Source organism: Callorhinchus milii, unplaced genomic scaffold (genome assembly GCF_018977255.1).
Source record: "Callorhinchus milii isolate IMCB2004 unplaced genomic scaffold, IMCB_Cmil_1.0 Scaffold1, whole genome shotgun sequence".
Taxonomy (NCBI): Eukaryota; Metazoa; Chordata; class Chondrichthyes; order Chimaeriformes; family Callorhinchidae; genus Callorhinchus; species Callorhinchus milii.
Window position 1 is genome coordinate 137039740 of NW_024704742.1, and position 25094 is coordinate 137064833.

Consider the following 25094-nt stretch of genomic DNA (forward strand, 5'->3'; position numbering starts at 1 on the left):
TGCACAGAAAGCTAGCCAATTTCCTATGCTTAAAAATGGCTGACTCCTCAGGAATCGGCATTATTATTATAATAATGATAATAATTATTATAGCACTGCGTTCCTGCTTATCTGACAATTTGAGCTAACTGGAGATTTGAAGCGAGTCCGCTAGCTTACTTCTGAGTTTTAGATGTTTTGCTAAACGGAAGTCTTGATTCCCCAACTACATTACCTGAGAACCCTCGTTATAGCCAAGTGCTTTATAGTAGGGTCTACTGTATTCCACTAATTTGACCTACAACAGATGTTTCAAGACCGTCCTCTTCAAGCGTGCCTTTGGCTATCCTCCACCCTCCCTGATCCCAAACCCTCTCTCTGCTCGGGTCCAAATCCTTGGCTGTCCAGAACTTGATAGGTGCTTTACAATATAATATTGTATTGTAATGGGTTATTGTGCAAAATACAAATTGGTTGCAGCGCTAACCAAAACTCTCTTCCATCAGAAGTTATATTGTCGCTAAAATTTTAAAGAACCATCTAAACATGATTTACACTACCTGTCTTTATACTGTAGCAGTGTGAATGTATGTCCTTACGAAACCCTATCTTCCAGATGGTCTTGGCAGCAGATTGCAGTGCAGTTACTTTTCAATCATGGATCTCAACCCCACTTGGTGCCCCCAAAACTACCGTATAAATCAGGCATAAATGTGGTAATTGTCAATCAATGTGTTATTTGGGGGGCTTACCTCCGTTCCTGTAAACGTTCTGTAGGAGTAATAGCTGTTTGTGCAGATCATTTTGGATAAGCTCCTTTTGTATAGAGTAATCATTTGTGCAGATCTTTGTGTGTTCTCAGCTGGAGCTGATTAAAGAACTGGAATGTTGCCATCTGTTTTTGCTTTAATCTGGCAATTTTCTCACTGAACCAGCTGTTTGAATGAGGAGCAACAGTTGTATTTTGCAAGATGCATATATCTATGCAGACTGGGGATTGTGCTTTAGGTGTAACTATAGAAATAAGCTAAGTAAACTATTTAGTTCCCTGATCCTTTGATATTTATTCAAAAGATCAGGACGTAATTGGGAATGTTCTTTAGATGCCGATCGCTAAATTTGATCAATGTCTGTACGAATCATTTAAATGACTTAAATTAGCATTTACATGGTATATGTTTCAGTGATTCCAATTCAGTTTAATTGGAATAGAANTTTTTTTTGTCTCTGCTTGATATCTTATTTAAAGAGATTGTAAGCTGTGATTCCAAGGCTCCAAATGTTTGGATCAAAAATGTCACAACTTTTCTTTCAAAAGGTCCAGGAATAATATTGAATAGGTAGTGTACTTAATTTCAAGACCCAAGTTCATTTATAGCGAATGATTCTTGTCCTATCAAAGATTTGCCATGAGCTGTTTGGACGGGTTTTAAATCATAACTAGAGAGTGCAGAAGCTGTCCAAACTCTAACCTGGGGTTTGCTGGAATGCAAAGTGGAACCATTAATGTACTTGTAAGTCTTTTGATTCTCAGTAGATGTTGGGTCATTTAGTGCCCTGATCTTTTTTCATTCGCAAAGTAAACTCCCTTAACTCAGGGGCAACTTCATACAAGCCTTCTCTGCTGGACATAATAACCCAATTTAATCTTTATTGAACATTCAACTCTATAATTAGTGGTCTTGAGACCACAACACAAAATTGAACTAATTGGCTGTTTCAGAATGGGAGATAGGGCTGCCCTATTTGAGGTTGTGGTAGAGCAATGGTAACTGTATTCTGGAGCTGGCTGTCCTGCCCTAAACCTGTAGCAGCCTACTTCATCTGACTGTAGCTCTGCCCTCTGCTCTTCTAATTCTGGTCTCTTCATAACAAAGAAGAGACATCACTCCTTGTCTCCCACAATCTGTGGCTAAATCTTGAGCCAAATGTCTTTGATTTCCAAACATAACATTCGTTTACCTTGCTTAACTTCCTACCTCTTTTAAAATCTTCTTTCCAAATAATTACTGTGCAACATCTTTAAATTCACTCGAATCAGTGTTCCCTTTCATTTTTCTAATGTGTTTAGTTCCGTCAGTTGACTAACAATCGGGTACCTATTTACTGTAGGTAAATAGATGTTTATAGACTGAGGAAATTTACCTAAAGTTTCGCCCTGCCTGGAAAAATTCATAGATTGTTGGCCACTTGCATGGCGCTCGTCATTTTGCACTCAAGTAAGTCCTAATTTTTGGAATAAGCTATTTTTTATAAATAGTTCTAGAAGCGACAACAAATTACATTTGCATAACGCCTTTCATGTCAGGAGGATGTGTGAAAGACAGTAGAGGGTCAAACTGGATGCCGAGGTTTGGTATTAGCTCGGTGAGGTCTTCAGTGTGATGCTGTCAACACCCAAGGTATGGAGGCGCTGACAACAAGAACAACACAATTTCATTTATAGAGCGCCTTTCACGTCGGGAGGACGTCCCAAGGCGCTGTACAGTTGGGTCAGGACCTGAGCAAGGGGGAAATGGTCAGGGTGAGGGGGGGAAGGGAGGGAGCGAGGAGGGGGTTGAGAGTCGAGAGGGGAGCTGAAGGCACGGTCAAAGAGAAAGGTCTTGAGACCGGCCTTGAAGGAGGAAAGGGAGGAGGCGGCGAAGGCACTGGGGATAGAGTTCCAGAGCCTCGGGGCTGAGAGGCTGAAGGCCACCGATGGTAGGGCGGTTGGGGCGGGGGATGTGGAGCAGACCGGAGCCAGAGGAACGGAGGGTACGGGCAGGTAAGTAGGGGGATAGTAGGTCGGAGAGGTGGGGAGGGAGCAAGGCCGTGAATGGCCTTGTAGGTGAGGATGAGGATCTTGAATTCGATCCTCTGGGGGATGGGGAACCAGTGGAGGCGAGCGAGGGTGGGAGTGATGTGGTTGCGAAGCCTGGTGCGGGACAGTACACGAGCTGCAGAGTTCTGAATGACCTGCAGCTTGTGGAGGGAGAAGCCAAGCAGGAGGGCCTCAGTCTTGTTGACGTTCAACTGGAGAAAATCAGCTTTCATCCAGGACTTGATGTCCGACAGGCAGTCTGAGAGGACAACAGTGGTCCTGGTTCAAGGATGGAGGAGAGGGAGAGATGGGTGTCATAATCTTTTGGATTCTTCCCTTGTCAATCCCAGTACACACCATGTTTCATGAGAATACAATTCAACTTTGTAACATGTAACTTCTTGCACAATTAAAGGTCATTAACCTCAAAAGGAGTTTAATGACCTTTAATTGACTTACCTGTTCTGGCAAAATAGATTCATCTCAACATTATATGAATAATTAAAAGGTCATATTTAATTTCAATGTAAATTTAGCCTTCATTCAATCAATGCTGACAGGAAACAAAAGAGTAGTACCAGGCGGAAAACAGCCTTGTTGCTTTTTTAAAAATGTAACCCGTTACTCTGATAGCTTTATCCACAAGAGAGCACTTAGTTTTTTTGAATTTTATATAATTTTCATGAAGTAAAAACAAAGCTATGCTCCTGAGATATTGACTGTACTAGATATCTGCAAATAACCCAAACCTCTGGGTCGTAAAAGTCACCCCAAATGTACTTGCTGTGTGCTCAGTTTGTGGGTATGCACAAGGAAAACTGTTAAGCTGTTTGAGGTACAGGGCAGTGCGTAAGAAGCTGCGTTGCAATCCAGAAGTGTTCTGTTTTTGTACCACAAAACTATATAATTTTTTTTATGTTTAATGATAGTTCATTGTCCTCAATTTGGAAATCCAGCTAATACCAACTTTTACTTTTTTAAAAAAAAATCAAGCCAGCATGACGGAATTTGAAATTGAAAATTCAAGTTTGAGTTTAGTTTAGACTGAGAAGAGACAAAATGTAACTGGTGAAAAGATTTGACAGCTGGACAATTGTTAATTATGGAGGTTCACAAACTGTTTTAAAAGCTTGATTTATGTCTTGTTTTCTTTTTACTAGAGTTGACTTCAGTGCTCTTGGGCTGGGGAGACAAAAATTGTCTAGTTTACTGTTCGCTGTACAGCGACTAATGGGGCATTCACCTTTTGTATGGCTTTATAGCAACTCTTGCATGACAACTACTTTTAACTCATATTGACTTATTTCTTATTTTACTTCTATGCTTCCATTTTTCCTTTTCTTCCCTCTCCACAAATACCTAACTGTGAATGCAGATTGCTTATGTAACAGATCAGTGAAAGACTGTTTATGAATGCAAACTATTGATTTAATGATGCAGAACAAACTAATATATTTTCCAATATATTTAAATAAATACTAATCCTAGATAATTTCTGTCAAGTTTTGGTGGAAAGTAGCTTAAACTAATTCTGTTCTGTATAGTTGTGTGGTGCATCGAATCTCACTAACAAAATGGTAGGTGGTCTGAAAAATCAGTTATTCCAAATGGGAAGTCTTACATAACCAATATACTTGAGTAGTGAATAAACTGCTTCAAGATGAGAAAAAGAGAAGCTCCTATAGTCAGCCAATTAGTCAGAAGTTAATGGCTTTGCTATCTGATCTCTGTAAATGGAATTTTTCGGCACTGGAAAAAGATGTAAATGCCAATACCAGTATTGTAATTCCTCTCCCTCCCCGTTCGTCTGTCCAGCCAGGGGTTTTGCATATCGGTCACCTCTACTGTTTACAGGATTCAGATTCCAGATTTTATCCTAATATCTGGAATTCTTTTGTCATATGGGTGACTGATGAGTCAAAACCATTCCATATAGAGCTACTGCCACATTTGTCAAATATATAGAAAATTCAGTTTGTCTGGTATGGAGTGCAATCTCCCTGGAGTGATGCACCTTGCTTGCCTGATTTTGGGGAGGAACGGGTTGGCAAGAGCATTAGGGGTTTATCCACTACTTTGTATGAGTCACCTCTGTATTTCCAAATACAGCCAAGAGGAAAATGTCTTTGCAGATTGTTACTGTCTTGTATTGTGATACAAGTGATCTAAAGCCAGTTTACATGTTTACTGCCCCAAATGCAAGGTTCTCTCTGGTTTGCCAAAGTTAACGTTTAACTACTTTGGTTTTTGGTAGGCTAGTTTCGAAAATACAGAATATAGATTTGATGAACATACCTTTAAAATCTTAAAACAGTAGAAAAGCAAAATGAGAATGGCGTGTTTCTGAGCTATAACAGTCTGACCTCATCAAAATATATTTTTTATTCTGTCTTGGGATGTGGTTGATGCTGGCATTTTTCTCATCTCAAGCTACCATGAAAGTGGGGTTTCTCTTAATAATGATGGGCCTGATTGGTAATATGTAATTCTATACAACTGTTGCTTCAAATCATTTATTCGAAAAAAGGAGCAAAGTACATCAATGAAATTAAATGAAATTTAATTTTAGTATAAATACCAGGACATGCTATTTTACTCAAGTGATAGAGATTTGCAAGACTTGTACCAAAACAACCGAATAGAAGCAAAAATATTCCGTTAAAAGCTAGTTAGGTATTGAGTCGAGAGAGTGCTTTGGATGAGACGTTAAACTGAGTCTTAATTGCCTGTTCTGGCAAATGTTAAAGATCCCATGGCACTAGTTGAAAAGAAAAGGGAGTTTCTCCTAATTGGTCATTGTCTTCTTTTACTTCATGTCTGTTTATGGGACATTGCTGTGAGCAAATTGCCTAAAAGTGCATACACGTTACACTAAATCTTGTGAAGTACTTTGACATTTTTGATGCAGTAAGGTGCAAGGATTATTATTTGCTTGCTTGTAACATTAAATACTGAAATTACGATTGCTTCACATGATTCTCCATGGTTGAGACATTTAACAATTTGTACAATGTTTTTTGTAGCTATCCCTTTCCTTAATATTACCAGCTGGATCATAGGCATAAAATATTTTTTTATGCTGCATTTCTTGGTGTGTTTTTCAAATTTATATCGTAAGAAAAGGTTAATGAAATGTAATCAAATTGAGGCTTTTTACATGACATCACAAAATGACTGAGTTCATAAACTTTATTTGACCATTGAGATTAGCTGAGATTAGTTTTTAACTCTATCCACAGCATCTGCCATCTCACAATGTACCCACTGAAGTTGATTTGAACTGTTTTGGATTTCCTGGTACATTAGTATCAATCTTACATTGAGACTTTTTTAAAAAAAGCCCAGAAATTTTAATTTGACTCGGAAACTATTCAGTTTCTATTTTGTGGTTGGTACTTTGAAATTGCTCTGCTGTAAATGAGATAGGATTTAGCGACACCAGAAGTGACACCAGAACCAGCTTACAAGTATCCTGCAATTTTAGAGAGAAATAAACAAGTGAACTTATTGTCAGTGGGTGGATCTTATAATGGTATATAAAACAGAGAACATTATTGTGAAGGCCAAATGTGTCTGCATGGTTTAATTTGTATGGTTCTTGCTTCTTGAATTAGGGTATGGAAACCCCATGTTTGGACTTTGAGCTCATCGTCGAATCTAACTGACTTCAGTAGTGCTGAAAGAGCGCTGCATATGTGCCGTCCTTAATGTGAGATGATAAATCGATGCCCTATCTGCCTGTTCAGGCAGAGTTTATATCTTACCTTTATATAGCATTCTTCATACAAGAATATCTCATAGCTTCTGAATACCTGGGTTAGTTGCTGAGCAATAGAGAGTGAAAGGAGAGGTGAACATAGATGTGGTTGAAAGGTTTTAAGATGGGGTTTGAAGGTGGAATTGCTAACCAGCAGTTATCCAGAAAAAATGGTTACCTCTTGGGTCTTGCTGTGTGCAAATTAATTGCTGCGGTGCCTTACAGTCACAGGACATTTTATAGTATACACAAGTGCTCTGAGACATTTTGATGTGCCTTGGTGCTGTATCAAATACAAGGATAATTATTATCAAATGTTATTGTTCCTTGTCAGCTGCTAATTCTAATTAATAGCTGGAAGGGTGGACTCTAGAAACAACTTGAGGTCAACAAGAGTTGGAATGTTGGGTAAATTTGTCTTGTGATCTCAAAACTATGAAGCACAATATGTTTTAATTGTCCACTATCATTAGTTTTCTTACTTTTTATGTGTTTGTTAAGACATAACGATTTTGTTCTGTAGTTGCCTTGGATTTTCTAATGTGCTTAAATTTCCAAATGATTGGGTCATTTCAAATTTGATTGTATTATGAGACTGGGGGACAGATGCCTGATTCAATATTAATGAATGATTAATGAGAAATTGGAAGCTTTTCAGAAAGGTTGAACAACATCCTAGGTTTTGCTGTTTAAATTTACGCTGTACCAGGGTTAATTTTTTGATTTTACCCTTTTGACTGTTAAACTACTGTCATGTCTCAAATTTTGCATCTGGGATCTGATTTTACAATTGGTTATAATGGTTGATTCAATTCGTAGGTAGAAATGCTGACAAAAATCCACTATTGAAGTAGTCAAGGTCAATATTTATGCATTGAACCTGAACTAATTATTTAATGTGTGAAATGCCTACCAACCTGCCTGCTGCCCCCATTCAGTGGGCTCCGGTCTGCTCCATGTTTCCCGCCCGACCTGCTTTACCATCGGTGGCCGGACTTTCAGCCTCTCAGCCCCCACACTCTGGAACGTCATCCCACAGTCCCTTCGCCTCGCTTCCTCCCTTGCCTCCTTCAAGGCAGGTCTCAAGACCCTTCTCTTTGATCGTGCCTTTGGTCAGCCTCCCACCTCTCTGCCTTCCCTCACCCCTCCCTACCCTACTCCTCCCCCTTGCTCGGGCCCTGACACCTGACTGTTCAGCGCTTTTGGACGTCCTCCCGATGTAAAAGGCGCTCTACAAATGTAATTTTGTTGTTGTTGTTGTATGTGAGCTTGAACGCTCTTACCCATCACATTTTTGCTGGCTGCATTCTATTTAAGCTTGATCTCTACTTTTTGATACAATTTGAAATTTGTACATTAGTGCTGTAGTCAAACCTAAATACAGTAAATTCCTGATAATGAAAGACTAGCTTAAATAATCATGTGGCTTAAGAATCAAGGTGTCAATATCCTGGCTGTTTCCCATGCAAAATGTGAATAAGGGACTCTGCTTAAAACCTATGCAGTTAAATTCTAGAAGTCCCATAACATAATTAAACTAGATTGGATAAATCATCCGGCGTGAATATATATAGCACTATATAAATACAAGTTGTTGTTGTTCTCTAGTAGAATAGTTAGATCTTTAGCCTGTTGGATTTAGTTAGTTGTTTGAATTCAGTGTAGAAACTGATTTGTTCCATACGTGTGAATATGTTGAGTGAGTGAAATAATTTAAATTATCTATGGTGGAAAACTGAATTGGACCTTGGGGAAAAAATATTTATCCAAAACTTAAACATTAGTTACTTTTATTTTCTTTCTCCAGAAAGGTAATATAGTGTTCCACCATAGGTAGTTAATGTAAATGGTCTGTTTTACTAATTCAAATATAAGCCAAGTTTGTCTGCAAATTGCCTCAGTGATCACAATATAAATATGTTTTAGGAGTTTTGGACTTTTTATTATGAGCTTTTATTATTTTATTATGAGCTTAAAACAATGATAGTTATTTTCTGATTGTGGATTTGAGTTTGCATTGAATAATTTATCTAACTTGCTGAACTTTGAGAAAAGTATATATTTTCAAAATAAGTTTCAATCTTGTATAATCTTGCTTAAATGCTGTTTAAGATCTTTCAAATCACCCTCTATACATATCTAACACGGGTGTTATTTTAAATTCCAAATTTCTTATGCGATTTTGTGGCATCTGTCAAAAAAATTTAAATCAGCTGTAAGAAAATTGATATACCATCTGCTGCCTGAAATGCACCTGTTTTAGTCAGGTAAAGTGACCAGTTGCTGAACATTGCAGATGTTTTAGTTTGTTAATCAGCTCCTCTAGTATATGTACATTAGATTTTTTAAAAATGGTTTTATATGTTGCCACAACTATTTTCAAGGCATTTGGTTTATAATTATATATGGATCAGATTTGTGTTCTGCTTCTGTGCTAAGAAACTAACTAATCTTTACATTTAAATAAACTTGACTTAAGATGGTACAGAGTAGGATATTTGTATGGGATTTAAAGATCTTCAGCACCTTTGTCATCTTCTGTTAACAAGAACAGTACTCTAATCAGACTTGATGTAAATTTACCTTTCATTGAAAAATATCTATCTTCATGGTTTGAGTGAGGACAAGCAGCATCCAGTGAGTGTGGTGTGTTAGCTCAGTGAGTAGTTAAAGATCCAAATTTTGAGAAAATAGGCTTTTGTTTCCTGTAACATTAAGTTATAAGTTCACAGCATGCCTGCTAGATAGAAGTTGCTATTCAGTTTGAACATTCAGTTTGTGACTGGCTCAGCTAGCTTTCGTTGTTAAATAGCTCCATGATTCATTTCAGTGTGCCTTCAATGTGAAGAATGGCCACCTTGACAAAGTGCTAGAGAGCTGCTTGTCTTTAGGGAACTGTAACACTGCATGATTTGCGGATGGAGTATAGGGAGAAGTGCAGATTAATTTCTTAGTGGTTGCTTATTTTAACAAAACATTGGTATTCAAAATGTGAAACGTTTAAACTGTTTTTGCAGGAACGATTTTGCAATTGAACTAACCCTTGTGGGAAATCTGAAACCATTGCTGTTTATTTCTTTACCATTTATCCAGCTACTATTTCATAGATTACCATGGTGCCATTTTATTTAATCCAAATCAAAAACAGTAGTTTTCATTATCATGCAACTTCGCATATTGACAGTGAGAGAGGACATTTTTCCTTCAGTACTTTGCTGAGCAAATTGCAATTTGCTTATGCATGAAGCATTTTGCAAATTTTCCAAACCTACTGCCTCCAAATATTTGTTCCTTAAGAAATTACAAATGAAGATTTCAAATTGGGGGCTGTGTGCTATAGGTGTAAATTGGTAACACTTCCCTGAAATTATCCTCTTGATTCCTGCGTCCAATAATGTCCTCTGATAGTTAGAGGATCAATAGAGAATAATTTGGGAGTGTATTTGTAAACTAAAATTCTTTCTCCCATCCAAATTTTCCATACTACTGATTGAATATCTTAAACCTACTAGAAATATCGAGCTCTTTTGAAGAAACCCTGGAAAGATCAGTATATTTTCTAATAAATTCTAGTCTTAATCTACATTAAGTGAGATACGTCTGTCTATAACTTTAACAATTGCTCAGGCTTTGTATTAGTAAGATCTAATCGGAAGTTAAAATTTTAATTTAGTTCATGCATGTGTGCCCCAAAAGCCATTTGTCTGTACATGTGGAGGACTTTATCCAAAGGATAAATTGGGCAGCACCAAGTTGAATATATGTTTTAAATTGTATTCATATTTAAACTTATTTGAATAGCACTCATGGCAACATTAACTATTTACTATCAAAGAGAGCAGTTTCAATTCCAATAAACACATCAGAAGCATTTTCAATCGTGTGTTGCCCTTATATAATTCTACCTGCAGCTGATTATGTTCAATATTTTTTTCGTTTACAGTGGACTTCCACATATCTGAAATACTCGGGACCGGAGGTATTTTGGATGTGCGAATATTTTGGATAAAGGGGGAGTTTATGGCATAAAATGCAGTAGATTGGGCTCTAGCGACCTGAATGGGGTCTGCGCAGGGTGGGCTGGTTGTGGTGGGTGTGGTGTTTGCTCAGAGGATCTCCGAGCTGGGTGATGGCTGCTTTCCTCATGTTTGTCCAATGTGAGAGGCTGTGGCGACCAGAGGGAGCGCAATGTGCTGGAGCAAGTGAGAAGCAGCGGCTGAACCAGGTAGGTGTCGCGGATAACTGAGTGTTGGATACGCGGAAGTCTACTGGTATTTCTTTTGGGTGAAGGGTAAGGAAAAGCACAGTGCTTTCCTACCTTTGAGAAAACTTGCTCACGCGTGCTCTTTGAAAAATGTCTCTCTCATTCCTGTTATGTATGGTAAACCATTGTGTGACTTTGCATGGTAAGTTGAAGGAAAATTTGCATGCCATTCTCCATTATTCTAGTGACATTGTTTGTTTTTGTGAAACCTTGCTATTCATTTGACAGAGGTTCCTTTTTATGTTTGTCTACATGTATGATCCTCCATTAGTTTTTCACTACACTATGCCCATGTTTACCCAATTTTCTTTTCTAATTTATGCACAGCACATGCTCTGAAATTTGGGGACTGAGTTCACCTGGTACAGTAGATCAGTGGGATACAACAGGCCTTTACAGCTTTCCTGAGCAAACCAGGTGAATATACAGCGACTAAAAGCTCTGTTCTTTCACATAGTAGGATGCTGGGATTAATTGGTGGGTTGTTGGGTCATTTCTGAACTGTCAGTATTATTTGAAATATACCTTATTGTCTTGTTAGCTATATTTTTAATTTGTATCATTGATTTTAAAAGGATTATTTTAGCTTCATATTGTTTTGCCAGATTAATCTTATAACAATATTTTGTTTCGTTAGTTGGTTTACAGGGAAATGAATAGGAAATCATTTAAAATGAGTTAATTTAGTTACAAGGAAAGATAATCGATATATTAAGAGTTGAGGTTTTTTTTATACTTCGTTAGTAAGTTGCTAAAGACCCCATTATTCTTTAAAAGATTTTCCATTTCTTATAGCTTTCATTTCCTGCATACTTTTGCTTAAGAGCTTACATTTTCAATGAATGGAGTTGGAGTTCTGACGATTCAGAAAGCATACCAGTTTTTTAATATAACAAAATTAGCTAAATTTTGTTGAGAACTTCCAGAGTAAAAATGTGTTTTGAGCTCAGGCAATACACTCGAGTGTTCTATCACTGTCTCTAAGTAAGGCAATAAATTGCTGTGTGTGTGGTGCAATTATACGATCAATATTTATTCCCTACGGCAATGAATAGTCCACCAGGTATCTTTGGAAGTCTCTGCTCTGTGAGGAAGGAACCATTTTGCTTATTTAGATCAACATCGGCAGCTCGGTTGGTCTTTTCTAAGCCAGAAGACTTTTCTAGGTCAGAAGACTACTCATGTCTGGACAAGCTCATAGACGCTCCATTTCAGTACTGGAGGGTGCAACATTTTCAAAGTTGTTGCCTTCTGGATGGATGAGTTATTAGATCGGGTTCTGATTTATCTGTTCAGATCCCACGGCAAAGGGAAGGGAGTTTCTCCTGGTGTCTTCGTCAACATGCCTCTGATTGTTTATTGATTTCCTAGCTGTTTATATGACCTTACCAAAATTGTGGCTAGGTGAGATATCAAAATTCTCTGCCATTCATTTTAGATGCTGTTCTTGCAGCTTAAGATAGAAGAGTGAGTGAACTCCACCATATCATACCTACCTAGTCTGATGCATGCCAATCTTCCTAAAAAAAATCTACATCTTTAACTGCGCCTGCTGTCACACCCCCTCCTCCCCCCCCCAGACACTTAGTTATTTGATGTGTAACCCACCTTTGTGAAGTTGTCGATCGTTAGTCTACTTGAAGAGTACTGTATAAATGCATGTTGTTTCCAAGTCTCTGTCTATCAGTGTTACTCTTCAGTCAGTTAAGGTGACACAGTGCGAATCATACTACTACTAATAATAATGCTACTAATAATACTACTAATAATAATTCTACTACTAATAATACTACTACTAATAATACTAGTACTAATAATAATCCTTGCATTTGATATAGCGCTTTTCACATCTTCTAGACGTCTCAGAGCGCTTTGGGAATATACTGTAAAGTCAATTGACTGTATATTTGTGGGCAAAATGCAACAGCCAGTTGCGCTCAGCAGTGTCCCACAAACAGACCCACAAACAGTCATGGACTGAGTGACCATTTTCTGGGATAACTTTTTTTGAGGGTTTATTATCCCCGGAAAAACGATCTGCCAATTGATAACAACTGGGTTCCTACTTACTGCTAAGTAAACAGGTGTGTGGAGTGGAGTAAGGAAACTTGTCCAACATTTCGTCCTTTTAGGAATTGAACACAGCTCTCGTGCGAGGCGAGTGCTCTTAACCACTGAGCTACAGGACTCGAACAATTTAGTCCACATTTTACATTACAATTTAGTCCATGTTTCATGTAGACCCAATGTCTTTTGTGCATATCTCAAGTAAAGAATTGCTATATTTCACATTGGTAGGTGAGTCGTCAGTCATTCTGTCCGTTTTCTGGAACTCTACCCCAGAGACCCTATGAGCAAAAAAAATCTTCAAATGAAAAGTTTCACCACAGTAGCTGATTGTTGCAGTGGAGGAAGGTCTCTGTCCTGGTTACCATCTCTTCCCTAGAAAAAGAATGTGCATTTTGTTTACTTACCCATCTCAGGAACTGAATTACCGATAAAGAATAGACTCATTGCCAAGCTTGTCACCTTAACTTAAACGTGTAGAATTCTTGAAAGTGCTGCTTATTTGGGTCCTATAGAACCATAGGTCTAGGAAACGTTTTATTTCTGGTCTTTGTATTTTGTACAAAGATGGAGTGGGGCAGATGTCTTTAGCTCATTGTATACTGACAACAAGATCCTGAATTTTATTAACACAGATGATGAAATCTCAAGATTTTGCTGCTGTTAATCTAAAAAAATTCATCTCCACACGATGATCAGAGAATTGCTACATTCTACATAGTCTTGTTTTGGCAGATCGGTTGGTTATACATACAATATCCAGTAGTGTTCCTTTAAGCAGCTTGAGTACCTATTCCTATTGAAAAGATAGATATATCTTTCTGTCATAGATTTCACCCTGCCTAAGCAAAGGTTATCTTGCTAAAAGGTTATCTATACTATTTGACCCTTGCCTCCACGTAGGCAAGTCCCTGAGTAGCATCAAGATATTTCTGCACTTTATTTGGCATACCTAACTGAATAGCTATTTCCTGTTCCTACGTTCCTTAGACCCAGTGGTTCCAATTCCCATTATTTTTGAAAACATTACCTCAACTGCATTCCAGGGCTATCCATGAACAGCATTCCTCATGCTCATAATTATGCAGTCTGTCAACGTTAGTTACTCGACCTATGTCAGTATTCACAACAAAATGTTCCTGAGCCTGGGATGTAAATCAGTGTATTATCTTCAAAGAAGGAACACTATAGGAACACTGCACTGTAATTGCAAGATGCGTGAGTCTTACGAGTAGCTGATACCTTCTCAAAGGATAGGGTCCATTTCAAGAGCTCTTGATGTAGTTCTCGCAATAACCAGGAACTTGTAAATGGGTTCTGTCGTGAGCAAGGGAAGAAGGGACTGCGTTCAGCTTGCTTAATGTTAGATTTTTTTCATTGGTTATGCCGAAATCTCAAGACATTTTGTCTCCTAAGCTTCTCTGAGGTGCGGTTCATTGGAGACAGCCAAGCCTCACAGATGAACTCTCCAGGGATAGTTTCTAGAGTGGAGCTTCATAGTAACATCACAAATTGAGGTTCCCTCGAACCAATTCCCATTTGCAACCAACTAGACCACCCGCACTCTCACATTAGCTGATTACATAGCAGCAACTATGGAGCAATAACAGTTATGAATGGACAAATGCTATATATCGCCTTTTGTGTCACCCATTACCAAATAATATCTCGGTGTGTAAGATAGGATAAGGATTTGTAACTGGAAATCTATTCAGTTACTAATATTACGCTCATAAGCACAAGACAATTTTGCAAATAGTTGCAAATAGAAACAGGAGCATTCAGTTTCTGATCCTTTTTCATAGCATAGGTAAAAAGATTTGATATTATTTTTTAAATACGGGTCTTAAATCAACTCTATTCAAATCATGCTTGTACAGCTGGTTGGTTAGCAATTTCTCTCCCTCAGGGAATAATCTTTGAATGAGAGTTTTCTCAGAGCCCTGTGTTTACTGGAACTAACACAATCCCTGTGTTCGTTAAACCACAGTTAACCCTCTATCCCAGCCTTGTCTTACAACTGTGTCTATAGTGTTCCTTTTAAGCTGAATAATTCATTGATTTATTGACTGGCTCTTAAATATGACCTGTCAGAATCACTGCTGATGAATGAGGCCCAAGTGAGCAAATGCAAAGTGAGGAGAAAGCTTTCACTTGGCAGCTACATTAAATGTCCCTTGTGTTTCTTACGAGTTCAGAAATACTGTTGTTTACAACTGGTGAGGAGGCTTGCAATTTATAAGGTGGGAATGATATATTTTGCATGCTTGTTAAAATTTATCACCAAGCTGTTTTCATCTGCTCAAAGCTAAGCCAGTCAGCAGCTTCAGAGCAGAGCCTGATCTTGCATTCAATTTCCAAAATAAGCCATTACACAAGTTGTGTGGCAAGACAGAAAGGCCCAAGACTCTGTTCACCTGGTATGTATAGCCAGATTAGGTGAAGGATTGTACCATTACCTGCTTATCAGCGTCTTATTTGCCTTGAAGATGTCCACTCGAATGGGCTAAGAGAGAGGACTGACTTGCTTAGTTTTTGGCTCTAGGGAATTTTTTCAACACAAATGGTAAACCTGTAGCTCGTGGAGTCCTGTAGCTCAGTGATTGAGCGCTCGCTTTGCAAGCGAGAGACCTGGGTTCGATCCCCGGCAGGGTGAAACCTTGGGCAAGTTTCCTTACACCACATGCCTGATAATAATCCCTCAAAAAAGCAATAATAAATTGGTCACTTCAATCCACGACTGTTTGTGGGACACTGCTGTCGCATTTGCCCACAAATATACAGTCAATTCACTTTACAGTCTTCTGTGAAGCGCTTTGAGACATCTAGAAGACGTGAAAAGTGCTATATCAAATGCAAGAATTATTATTATTAATAATTCTTGGTTCAACACAGTAGAATACTATGGCTTTTCAAGATCAGGTTCACCAAGAAAAACTTCACAACCTCTGTGATTGAAGTACTATCCTGGTCTTTCGGAAGTCTCAACGCTGAATACATCAATGGGAAATGAAAGCCATTTATTGTGAATGACAGCTGTAACTCTCGGATACAGTCTAGCTACCATCTCACATCACTGAATTCCTCCTCACCTAATCTGATGGATAAATTCCATTTAGAAACGCTGTTCAGATGCCATTCATTCATGAATTTGAATTTGCTTTTGAGAAAACTGATGTTCTATGTTCTCCTGAGGTGTTAAAATTGTACTCTACTGTTTGTTAGCTCTTATGTTAGTACATTATATAGGATCAGTGCATTATATAGGATATGTTTTGCTGCTCTTTATTTCAGCTGAGGTTATTCATCCATTTACATATCTCCCATACTTGAATTTGGAAACAAATCAATCATTCACCTCCTGGCTACTTGTGGAACTTTGCTGTCTGCAAATTAGCTACCGAGTTTGCTTAAAAATAGTCGCTACACTTAACATTACAAATGGTGTACCAAATCCAGAAATTATTATAACTTTAGATTTCTGTTTAGAGATAATTTATTAAACTCAGCTCTTATGTTCTGAAATAGCTTTAGATAACCCACTTAGTAAATACACAAAGAATGTACACGTTATAAGTTAAAATCACTCGGAGAGATTCTTTTATTGTATAGTTTATGTATACTTATACAATGAAGAAGGATAATGTGGTTGTAGCATTTCAAAGATGCTCAACGTCCACAGTCAAAGCCGCCATACAGCCTCCCTCAGTTACTCTCCCTGACTTGGTTCTGCTTGGAACTATTGAGTGTAAATTTACTATTCCACTGCTTCTGGTATAATTTGGTCTTGTCTCTCACTATAGTAGAATTCTGTTTTTCTAAACTCATTTTGTTCCTTATTTAAGCACAACCATTTGCACAAAACTGCTGTCCTCTTTTATCATGAGTAGCAATGGTGGTGTAAACATTTTTGAGAGGGATAATATTGTGTGGTAACTCAGGAAGAAATGTAAGACTGGAGAGTTGTATTGCTATTTGCACCTCTTGCTCTTAATGTATATACATGATCTATTTGGGAGTATAGGGTCATAATATTTGCAGACCTAAAATTAGGGAGTGTGGCTAGCAGCAAAGAGGACAAAACATTTTCACGAGGACATGGCCAGATTAATGAATTAGGCAGGTAGATGGCAGAAGCAATTTAATGCAGAGAAGTATGATGATTCACTGAGGTAAAAGACGAAAAGAGATGTTATTAAATGGTAAAGTTTAAAATGAGTGGAAGAGCAGAGTTCAAGGGGTAACCAGATACACTATTAAAAGAGAATCAAATTGATGAAGTATTTTTTAAAAGAGTATACTTGGAGTAGAATACAAAAACAAAGGGGGTAATGCTAAACCTGTACAAGTTCTTGTTCTGGCTGAAGTTGAGCACTAGGGCTAGTTCTGGTTGTCCCACTTGAGGATGTCAAGGCCATGCAGAGACGATAGAGAAGATCCACAGATTGTACTTGGGTTGTGCAGAACTAAATCGGTGGGAGGAGCAAGGGGAGGCTGTATTGTGCCTCAAATTCACCCCAAAATTTGGCAACTTTGGCATCTGAGATCCTCAGCACTTTCCTACCCCACATTCCGTCCCTGAGGGCTGGTTTCCTCCACCTCTGCAACATTGCCTGCATCCAACCCTTTCTCGCACTAAATGCTCCTGAAACTTTCATTCATGTATTTGTCACCTCCCACTTTGATTTCTCAAATGCACTCCTCGCTGATCTCCCAATTCACCTATCAATAGGGTCCAGCTAATGGAAACCTCTGCCACCCAAAGCTTCATCCACACCTAACTATGTCAATCTGCACCCCACCCCCAATACTCAGCAAGGTTCTGGCTACCTAGTTCCCAATGGATTGATTTCAAGATCTTCATCTTTGGATTACAAATCCCTTCTCTGACCTGCTTGTACCTCACTCCTTTGCCTCTGCCCCTTTGCTCAACAACTCAGGCTTGTCTCCTGACTGGTCTCCTGACTTGCCTCCAGCCACGACACCAAATCTTTGGAACTCTCTGCCTCAATCATTCCCTTTCTCCCCATCTTTAAATCCCATCTCTTATACCTTCCTGTGGTCACCAGGGCTCCTCTTCTCTCCTGCTTGCTGTCAGACTGTACTCCACTGATTATAGACTGTGTAAATAGCAGTATATAACTAGAAGGTGAACAAGGGATGCCTTAATAAAAACTGCTTGAAGCTGAATCCAAATTATCAAATTAAAATGATTTTTTTCTCTTATCAGAAAAGAAACATATGAAGGCTATGAAGCAAGGGAATGGGATTCACTGGATAGTGAGCCAGCAAAGCTGGGCTGGGCTGATTGGCCAAATACTGTGCTGAAAAATCTTTGATTCTAGTTAGTCAGAGGGGATTTTAAAGTTACTGAAGTGAGGTGAGAGGTTAGCTCGGTTACAGAACTTTTTGTGACAGGAATGAGGAAACCACATCCCGACCTCACAAAGTTTCAGCGTTCTATCCCAAAGCAATATTTCACCCATCACCAAAAGCAAGATTTTCACTTTGTTGATGAAATGTATTGTAATTAAATAGCTTCCCTCCCCCAATCCTTTTCATTAATATTTTTTATGCATGGAGTTGAAGTAAGGGCACCAAGAGGTAAGAGATGTTGTTGCTTACAGAAGGAGGGAGGTAGCATTTGACCCAAGAAACTCATGCCACATCTCCAGACAGTCAAAACAGAAGGCCTTAACCCAATGTATGACTCTGTAGACTGCCTTTGCAGAGCTGAACATCCACTTTTACTCTTTCCCCCCTTTTATTTCTCCCTCTTTAGTTTTTGAAATTTTCTTTATTTCCGTGCAACTCTAATTGTATATATAAATGTCTGTTCCTCCTTAAATCTAAAATTAATCCTCAAACTCTCAATTAATTGGCTATTAATCTTTTTTATTGAATGTTGCTGATGTGTTTGCATGCATAACATTCACTTATTAGAGTAACAATCGTTGCCTTTGACATAGTCCCTTATTATGTGGTTAAGGTGTCTCAAAGTATTTCATAGCATGTACTATAAGTGACTGTATTTTGTGGGTGAATGTTGCAGCCAATGGGTGCACAGCATTGATCCACAAACAGCCATGAAGTGAGCGACCAATTTTTAGTTTGGTGGTTGTTGGCCAGTATACTGGGAGAAACTCCCTTCTCTTTTCAAGCAGTAACATGGTTCAGCTCCATCTGAACATGCAGTTTAATGGAACCTCAGTTTAATGTCTCATCTGAAGGATGGACTCCGACACTGTAACATACGCCCACAATTATACTAGTGTGTGCATGGACTATATGGGTTTCAAGTACTAAAGTGGGGCTTGAACTCAAACGACTCGGGCGTGAATGATACCACTTTTAATCGTTTTGTGAAACCGTTTCAGACCTAGGAGTAGGAAATTTGTGAAGGTGGGATCCGTGGAATTTTCAGCTTGGACTGGATACTCTTAAGTATGCTGATGGGTTTCCTCATAGTGTCAAATACCCGGTGACCAAAAAAAGTTGTACATTTCTCAATTACATTTGCAAAGCGCTTTGAGATTTTTTATTTCTGTAAATGCAAGTTGAGTAAAACGGCTTACATTTCTGAATAGATTAATTTTGACAACCTAATGCTGAAAAACAATTCTCAATTTGAATACAACTATTTCCTGTATTTGCCCATGTTTTTCCTTCTCTTCCCCGTTTTAACCGTTTATTACTATTTTCTACCTATTTCTACCTAGAGCCCATTATTTTCCCAATGCATTTCTTCTCTCTGTCTATCTTTGGATGGTCTGGGGAAGGTTTAAATGGGTTTACAATGTCGATTGTGATATTCCATTGAATTTTCACCAATGAATCAGGAGATGTGGCACAGAACTGGACTGCACAGTCAATACCAATTGATGATACATGTGTGTCTAAGGCTGTGATCTAATGGCATTGACCATACGGCGATATTTTTATATTGGCGAAGTTACTGCAATCTCAGTATTAATAACAATTTTCCAAATATTGACGCGAGAGAATTCTACAAACAAATTGGAAAATTTTATTAACTCAACATTGAGCTCCAATCTTAAACTGAAAAAGTTCAAGCAAGTCCGAGCACTCTACTTTCAATATTCAAGTAAGGTGCTATATGGATTTGGGATACCTGTCTTAGGTGGAAGAAATTTCAGGTCTCCGTGAAACAGAGAGTGGCAACTCTTACACTCCCACACCTTATTTTCATAGCAATAAGGGGGTTAGATTGACTGGAGAAAATGCCAATCGTTGCAAAAAATGCAGTCCTCAAAAGGAATGCAGTAGATACGTGGTTTGAGAACCTTGCTAGTCTAATCAGTTTCTTGAACTCTTGTTCACCTTGTTGCAATTACAACCCAAAATTGTACAGAATTCAAACTTACTATTGATCTAGGTCTACTTTGGGATGTGAAATTCATGTTTTCAGTAACCCAATTTCAACCCGACATGATTAAATATGAACAAATCTGAGATTAAAATTAAATCAATTGGAGATTTGGTAGAGACGTTATAGAAGTTGACAGTGAAACTGTTTTAACCAGCTTCTTTTTGTTTGAAATAACCTCAGAATGAGATGAAAATTCTATTTAATTGAGTTCCTGCATCTACAAGAGTAGCAGATGGAAACTGAAGTTGGGGAGTGGGGTGGGAGTCAAGAAAGAGAGAAGCTCTGTGAAAACTATCAGTGGTTATATGACCTCCTATATTTTCTGAATCTAAGCAACCATGCACAAAAGCCCTTTGGTAATGTTTAGACTGATGTAACTATTCCTGGATCCTGTTTACAGTCTTCTATTGTGTGTGGGTGGGGGTGAGGTGGTGTGTGTGTGTGTGTACCTCTCTCTGTCTCTCACTGTTGTCGTCCCCCCATTTACCTTAAAAAAAATATATTTTTTGATTCCAAGAGAAATGTCTTAATGATTGAATATTAAACCAGAAAAAGTTTGTTTTATGACTTTTTTCTGTAGTAATACAGGACCAAGGGATTGACCACCGCACTGAGCTCTAGGGGAGCGATTGTTCTGTGACACATAATTAAAAGTACATTTTATTTGTGTGTTCCTCCATATTAAAATGTAAAATTGCCTTGTCTACAGGCTGGTGACTAATGGGATTACGAATCGCTGTAGTAAGGTCTTTTAGAAAACTTGAAATAATAAAATGGATGCAGTCAACTAACAGCGATAAAAGCTTTGAACATAGATAAAATGAGTCAGCTTTCAGTAAGAAATGGTCTGATACTCAAACCTCTCGTCACCTCTAGCTGTATCACAGCATTCTGTGATTTCATTGAATTCTAAACTGAAAGAAATGTACTAATTCCACTCCCTCGTTGACACCCAGACATTATGAGTAAAGGTCATCTATTGATTCTTGAGCCTTCAGCATTTATTTACTGATGAAATGTATATTATTAAATGGGTTGATTTGTTGAATGTAGCATTAAAACTAAATCGGTAACTTGATGCACTTTAATGTTCTACTTTCCTCTCCTTTCTGGACAGATCACTTGACGGCCGGCTCCAAGTTTCACATCGCAAAGGCTTACCGCATGTCATTTACTGCCGCTTGTGGCGATGGCCTGATCTCCACAGTCACCATGAGCTTCAAGCCATTGAGACCTGCGAGTATGCTTTCAATCTTAAGAAGGATGAAGTGTGCGTTAACCCATATCATTACCAGAGGGTCGAGACGCCGGGTAGGTTCAACTGTAGGTTATAGTAGTTTAAAGAAGTACGAGCTTGCAACCAAAGGATCCAATATTGAATGTAGATTGACACAAAGACAGACACACAGACAGCCATTTCATCTTTATCTATACTCATCTGGTAGGAATCCTGTGGGAGGACTCATTTTGGCTCGTGTTCTTGAGTGGACAACTCATTTTGCGCTGTTGCAGTCCTTTCAGCATTGAAGTGCAGCCGTGCTTTTCTTTGTTCTTCAGTTTCATTTAATGATCCTTCTCTTTTTGATTAGCATTTTTACTTATCTTTGAAAGGTTTGATTTTTGCTTAGGCATCTTATAATGATGAATATCAATTTTTAATCACTGGGACGTCCTGCCAACATGAAAGGCGTTTTAAAAATGTAGTTTTGTTATTGCCACGGTTTAGCTTCGTTTGTCTTCTTTATTTTTTTCCCGCCGCTGCTTGGTGGCGTGTGTGCTCTACGACGGATGATGCCACGGCTCCACAGTCAGCCGGCGTAGCCACCAGGTGTAATTGCAGTGTGTACTGTGCGTACATACGTAGGTGCTCTGTGACTCACAGTGCCACAGCACCACTTTAAATGCATTTTAGGTCATAACTCATTAACGATAGGAAATACTCAAAACAAATATGTACATGTCACTCCCAGGTTCAAGACCTTTCCGATGAGGTATAAATCATGTCTCTACGTCAATCGGTTATGAGATCCTTCTTGAAGCACAGACAGACAATTGTCGTTTTATTTGTATAGAGAAGATAGATTGATAATCTAGTTGTTTTAAAGAGGTGGCAGGAGTCCTAGGTCATGACCAATATAGATATAATTGTCCCAAAATAGTTTTGTTATAGAATTATAATTTTTGAAGCAGTGTCTTGTTATGTTGAGTCCTGTAGCATAGTGGTTAGAGCACTCGCCTCACAAGTGAGAGGACCTGGGTTGGATTCCCAGGCACAGCGAAACATTGGGAAAGATTCCTTACTCCACACGCCTAGAAAGTAGGAACCGTTGTTAGTTGATTGGGGGTACTAATCTTATCCCCCCAAAAATGGTCGGGTCAGGGAGTGAGGAGGGTCTTGAGATGGGTCTTGAAGGGGGTGAGGAGGGACTATGGGATGGAGTTCCAGAGGGTGGAGGCAGAGTGGCAGAAGGTCTGCCTGCCAATAGTGAGGCAAGCGAGGCGGGCGGTGTGAAGCAGGCCACTCCTTTCTCTACCTCCCAGCTCTACCTCCTTGCCCCTCCACTCTCCAACACCATCAATCTCTCCCTATCATCTGGCACCATTCCCATCTCCCTAAAAACAGCTAAAAACACATCCTGAAAAAACCTTCCCTGGACCCATCCCTGCCTTCTAACTACCGGTCCAACTTCCCGTTTCTTTCCAAGGTGCTTGAAACAGTCGTTGCTTCCCAGCTTCGCTCATTCCTCTCCTACACGAGTGCCTCAAACCGTGTTTCCTTGCTGCACGCTTTCCCAGTCCATTGGCTCCCCATCCCTCAGAGGATAGAATTCAAAATCCTCGTCCTCACTTTCAAGGCCCTCTACAGCCTTGCCCACTTCTACCGCTTGTCCAGCTGACCCCCTATAAACCTGTCTGCGGGCTCTGCCCTGCTCCACGTCTTCCGCCCGATCCGCCATACGATCAGCGGGTGAACTTTCAGCCTCTTTGCCCCCACCCTTTGGAATTCCATTCCGTGGTCTCTTTGCTTTGCTCCCTCCCTTGCCTTCTTCAAGGCACACTCAAGACCCTCCTTTTCGACTTTGACCGCCCTCCTACCTCTCTGCCCTACCTCATCCCAACCCTGCTCCCCGATTGTTCAGCGCCTTGGGACGTCCTCTCGATTTGAAAGGCACTTTACAAATGTAATTTTGTTGTTTTATTACTATATAATGCATTCCCTAATAAATGCATTAGAATTGATGTATTCTAAAGTTTGTATTGGAAGCCTGGCCTGATGGCAAAGAAGTGAAGGTTAATGTGGATAATGCACTGATGTGAATGTCACAATGAGGCATCTTCTTTGTGCTCTTCCCTATTGTCAATCTGTGCACAGTGCTGTGCATGTTAAGGATGCATCAGTTCAATGAGTCTGGTCGGTCTGCACCTAGCGAACTGCGTAGAGACATGGCTGAGGCTCTCGAGGTTTTGCAGAGGAGAGCAAGTCAGTCTCCTCATTCTAGAGGGATGCGCTTGAAGAACGATTAGATGAACCCTGAAAACAGACTTCAGAGAGGCCCTTTAGAAGTATATAGAATGCTTTGGGACTTGTGATATTGTAATTGAAATGCCAGCGCCTTGGGACACCCTTGTGATGTGAAATGCACAATACAAAGGTAATTTGTTGTTGTTGCTAAAAGGAATAGAACGATTCTTTCAGATTTGCTAGCTTTAGGATGGACACCAAGAGCATTTCTTTATACATAAGGTAGTTAGCCCTAGAGTGAGTTACCTGGAAGAATTGTTTGAGAGCAGGCAGGGCACTGGACTGTTAATAAAATACTTTATCTACTTGACTGTAGGGTTTGTATTCTTTAGAGCTGAGATCAAAACTGTTGCAGGCTGCCTTCAACTTAACTTATTGTGATTTCTGTGCATAACTAATGGTTGTGGTTTTGATTTCAGTCTTGCCTCCTGTATTGGTGCCACGACACACAGAAATTCCAGCAGAACTCCCCCCACTCGATGACTATACCCATTCTATCCCTGAGAACACTAACTTTCCAGCTGGAATAGAGCCACAGAGCAACTACATCCCAGGTACTCGCATTTATTTTAATAATGTTTGTAATTACGGTGTGATTGGTTTTACCAGTGTTGAAAGTGATTATGTCCAACTTATAGTGTGACATGAATAAAATTTCAGTGAAAGGAAAACCATTCATTAGCACAGTTATAGATTTAAAAATAACAGTACAACTCACGCTACCATGGTTTGTGTGTGCAATTGCTTTGCATGTAATAGTTGCATATCACAGGTATTTGAGTTTTGTGTTGCTTTGTACTCTTTTTTCGCTGTAAAGCGGGAAGTGGAATCGATACAGAAACCAGGAAATATTTCTTTACAGTCTTAACAGTTTGCCAACATGGATGTTAAAGGCTAAAAACCATTAAGAAATGATACAATGTAATGGGAAGAGGGCTGGTGTCATGGGAAGATGGTAGGATGGGTATTCTAGAAGGATGACATCTCTTGTGATCTTTGCACAGCAAAGATGTTTGATTATATGACAGTTATGTGAAGAGAAATCTATTTTTGCTTTTGTGAATGGTCCAAGACTAAACTTGAGACATCAACGGGGCTAGCACATTGTAGGTTGTCCTTCAGTGATCTCTCCACCAGGCTGAAGGCAGACGTTCTTTCAAAATCTTAGGATCCTGAGGCAGGAAGGCGTTGCCTAGAGTGTAATTTACAAATGTATTGTTATATTTGGGATGCTTGGCAGTGGGTTAGGCAGACTTGTATTGGCTACAAACCAATGGCTTAGACGATGAATTAAAGCAAATCCCTGAATGCCAA

At 39.1% G+C, this 25094-nt stretch overlaps 1 protein-coding gene across 2 annotated transcripts in view; it reads left to right on the plus strand.

Moving 5' to 3' along the window:
• smad2 (SMAD family member 2) overlaps positions 1-25094 on the plus strand; it is a 63220-nt gene that overhangs the window by 26679 nt on the left and 11447 nt on the right. Inside the window, exons 2-4 of one of the 2 annotated variants that reach the window (XM_042336063.1) lie at positions 11128-11217; positions 21375-21568; positions 24200-24334. In XM_042336063.1, the coding sequence (XP_042191997.1) occupies positions 11128-11217; positions 21375-21568; positions 24200-24334 (419 nt within the window). The remainder of the gene's footprint in view (positions 1-11127; positions 11218-21374; positions 21569-24199; positions 24335-25094) is intronic. The other variant, XM_042336072.1, reaches the window with a different exon arrangement.